This window comes from Colobus angolensis, unplaced genomic scaffold (genome assembly GCF_000951035.1).
Source record: "Colobus angolensis palliatus isolate OR3802 unplaced genomic scaffold, Cang.pa_1.0 Scaffold565, whole genome shotgun sequence".
Lineage (NCBI taxonomy): Eukaryota > Metazoa > Chordata > Mammalia > Primates > Cercopithecidae > Colobus > Colobus angolensis.
The window spans coordinates 235,828-237,714 of NW_012119210.1; the positions used below are offsets into that span (position 1 = coordinate 235,828).

The window sequence follows — 1,887 nt, forward strand, 5'->3', positions numbered from 1 at the left end:
AGAGATAAGGTCTCTCTGTGTTGCCCAGGCTGGAGTGCAGTGGCATGATCATAGCTCACTCCAGCCTCAGCCTCCTGGGCTCTAGCGATCCTCCTGCCTCAGCCTCCTGAGTAGCTGGCACTATAGATGCACACTACCACACCTGGAAAATTTATTGTTATTTTTGTAGAGTCATGTTTACTATGTTACCCAGACTAGTCTCAAACTCTTAGCCTCAAGCAGTCCTCCTGCCTGGGGCTCCTGAAGTGCCGGAATTACAGGCGTGAGCCACCATGTCTGGGCCTTCCCTGTCATATTTGTGGCATTTGGGCCAGTTCATAGTTTGCCTATTATCTGATTTTTGACTTAGTGTTATTTATTTATTTATTTATTTATGAGATGGGGTTTCTCTCTGTTGCCCAGGCTGGAGTACAGTGGCATGATCTCAGCTCACTGTAACCTCTGCCTCCCAGGCTCAAGCAATTCTCCCTCCTCAGCCTCCCAAGTAGCTGGAACCACAGGAGTACAGCACCAGGCCCAGCCTAGTATTATGTTTTTATGCCAAATTGGGGGGCTTTTCCTTTGTTTTTTCCACCGCTTCGTGCTCACACAGTCCTTCTCTATCCGAGGGTACTGGGTGTCCACCTCTGCTTTCATCTATTTTGTTCCTGCAATGCCCATGTCCCTTTGTCTGTGGAACATCCTTGGCCATCTCAGAGCAGCTGTGGGGAACTGACACGAGTTTCGCCCTGCAGTTCTGAGGGTGCTGGAGCCCTGGGAGCTGAGGGCAGTATCTGATCAGAAGGCTGAGTTTAGTCTCTAAGGGAAAGTGAAGCCCAGGTCATAGCCTGCCTGACCTCAACCCCAGGCTCCAGGAGTTGCTGGTCCGAGTTTCTATGAACGTGGCCAATGGGCCAATACGTGGACAGAAGTGGGGGCAGGGCCTGCAGGGTCAGTAAGAGAAGGGCAGGCCTGGGGACAGGACCTAGTCAACACGCACATGCTGAGCCCCAGGGCAAGACCTAGGGCCACTCGGCTTCCCTCTTCCAGGACAGGACTGCTCTAGGCAGTAGAGTGGCAAAAGTGCGCCAGGGAGACAGAGCAACTGGCCATAGGACCGATCTGGGCTCAGCCCCCTCTTCCCTCTGTTGAGTCTCCTGGAGTCCCTCTCTTGCTCCCATGCAGACAACAGGAAGCAGGAGCTGACAAAATTCATCAGCCCCGACCAGCTGCCCGTGGAGTTTGGGAGGACCATGACTGACCCCGATGGCAACCCCAAGTGCCTGACCAAGGTACAGGGTGCCCAGAGGATGGGAAAGGAGGGGAGAAGCTGTGATCTAGTGCCCACACACCCCCTTCACCCACAGATCAACTATGGGGGTGAGGTGCCCAAGAGCTTCTACCTGTGCAATCAGGTGAGGCTGCAGTATGAGCACACAGTGTCCGTGGGCCGCGGCTCCTCCCTGCAGGTGGAGAACGAGATCCTGTTCCCGGGCTGTGTGCTCAGGTAGGGATCGCAGCCACCACTCCACACCTGGGAACAGCTGGGAAGGGCCTGGACCCCAGGCAGGGGGTCGCCAGTGGGGCTGTGTCCACTGCAGGTGGCAGTTCGCATCGGATGGCGGGGACATCAGCTTTGGGGTTTTCCTGAAGACCAAGATGGGGGAGCGGCAGAGGGCTAGGGAGATGACGGAGGTGCTGCCCAGCCAGTGCTACAACGCCCACCTGGTGCCCGAGGACGGGAGCATCATCTGCCTTAAGGTCAGCAGCTGTAAGGGTTGGCAGGGATGGCTTCACCTGGAGCTGGGGTCTGGTGTGAAGGGTGCTACAATGTGCATCCATGTCCTACCAGGTGAGGGCCCTTGGTTCTGGTGGGCACAGTGTGAGGCTGGCTCTGGGCTCTCAGCC

At 56.1% G+C, this 1,887-nt stretch overlaps 1 protein-coding gene across 1 annotated transcript in view; it reads left to right on the forward strand.

Moving 5' to 3' along the window:
• The window catches only part of LOC105525906 (putative SEC14-like protein 6), a gene marked incomplete at its 3' end in the record, with an annotated part of 26,914 nt that extends 25,083 nt beyond the window's left edge, over window positions 1-1,831 (forward strand). Inside the window, 3 exon segments of the mRNA XM_011961700.1 lie at window positions 1,165-1,271; window positions 1,347-1,486; window positions 1,581-1,831. Coding sequence (XP_011817090.1) covers window positions 1,165-1,271; window positions 1,347-1,486; window positions 1,581-1,831 — 498 coding nt within the window.
• Between the last annotated feature and the right edge of the window lie 56 nt (window positions 1,832-1,887).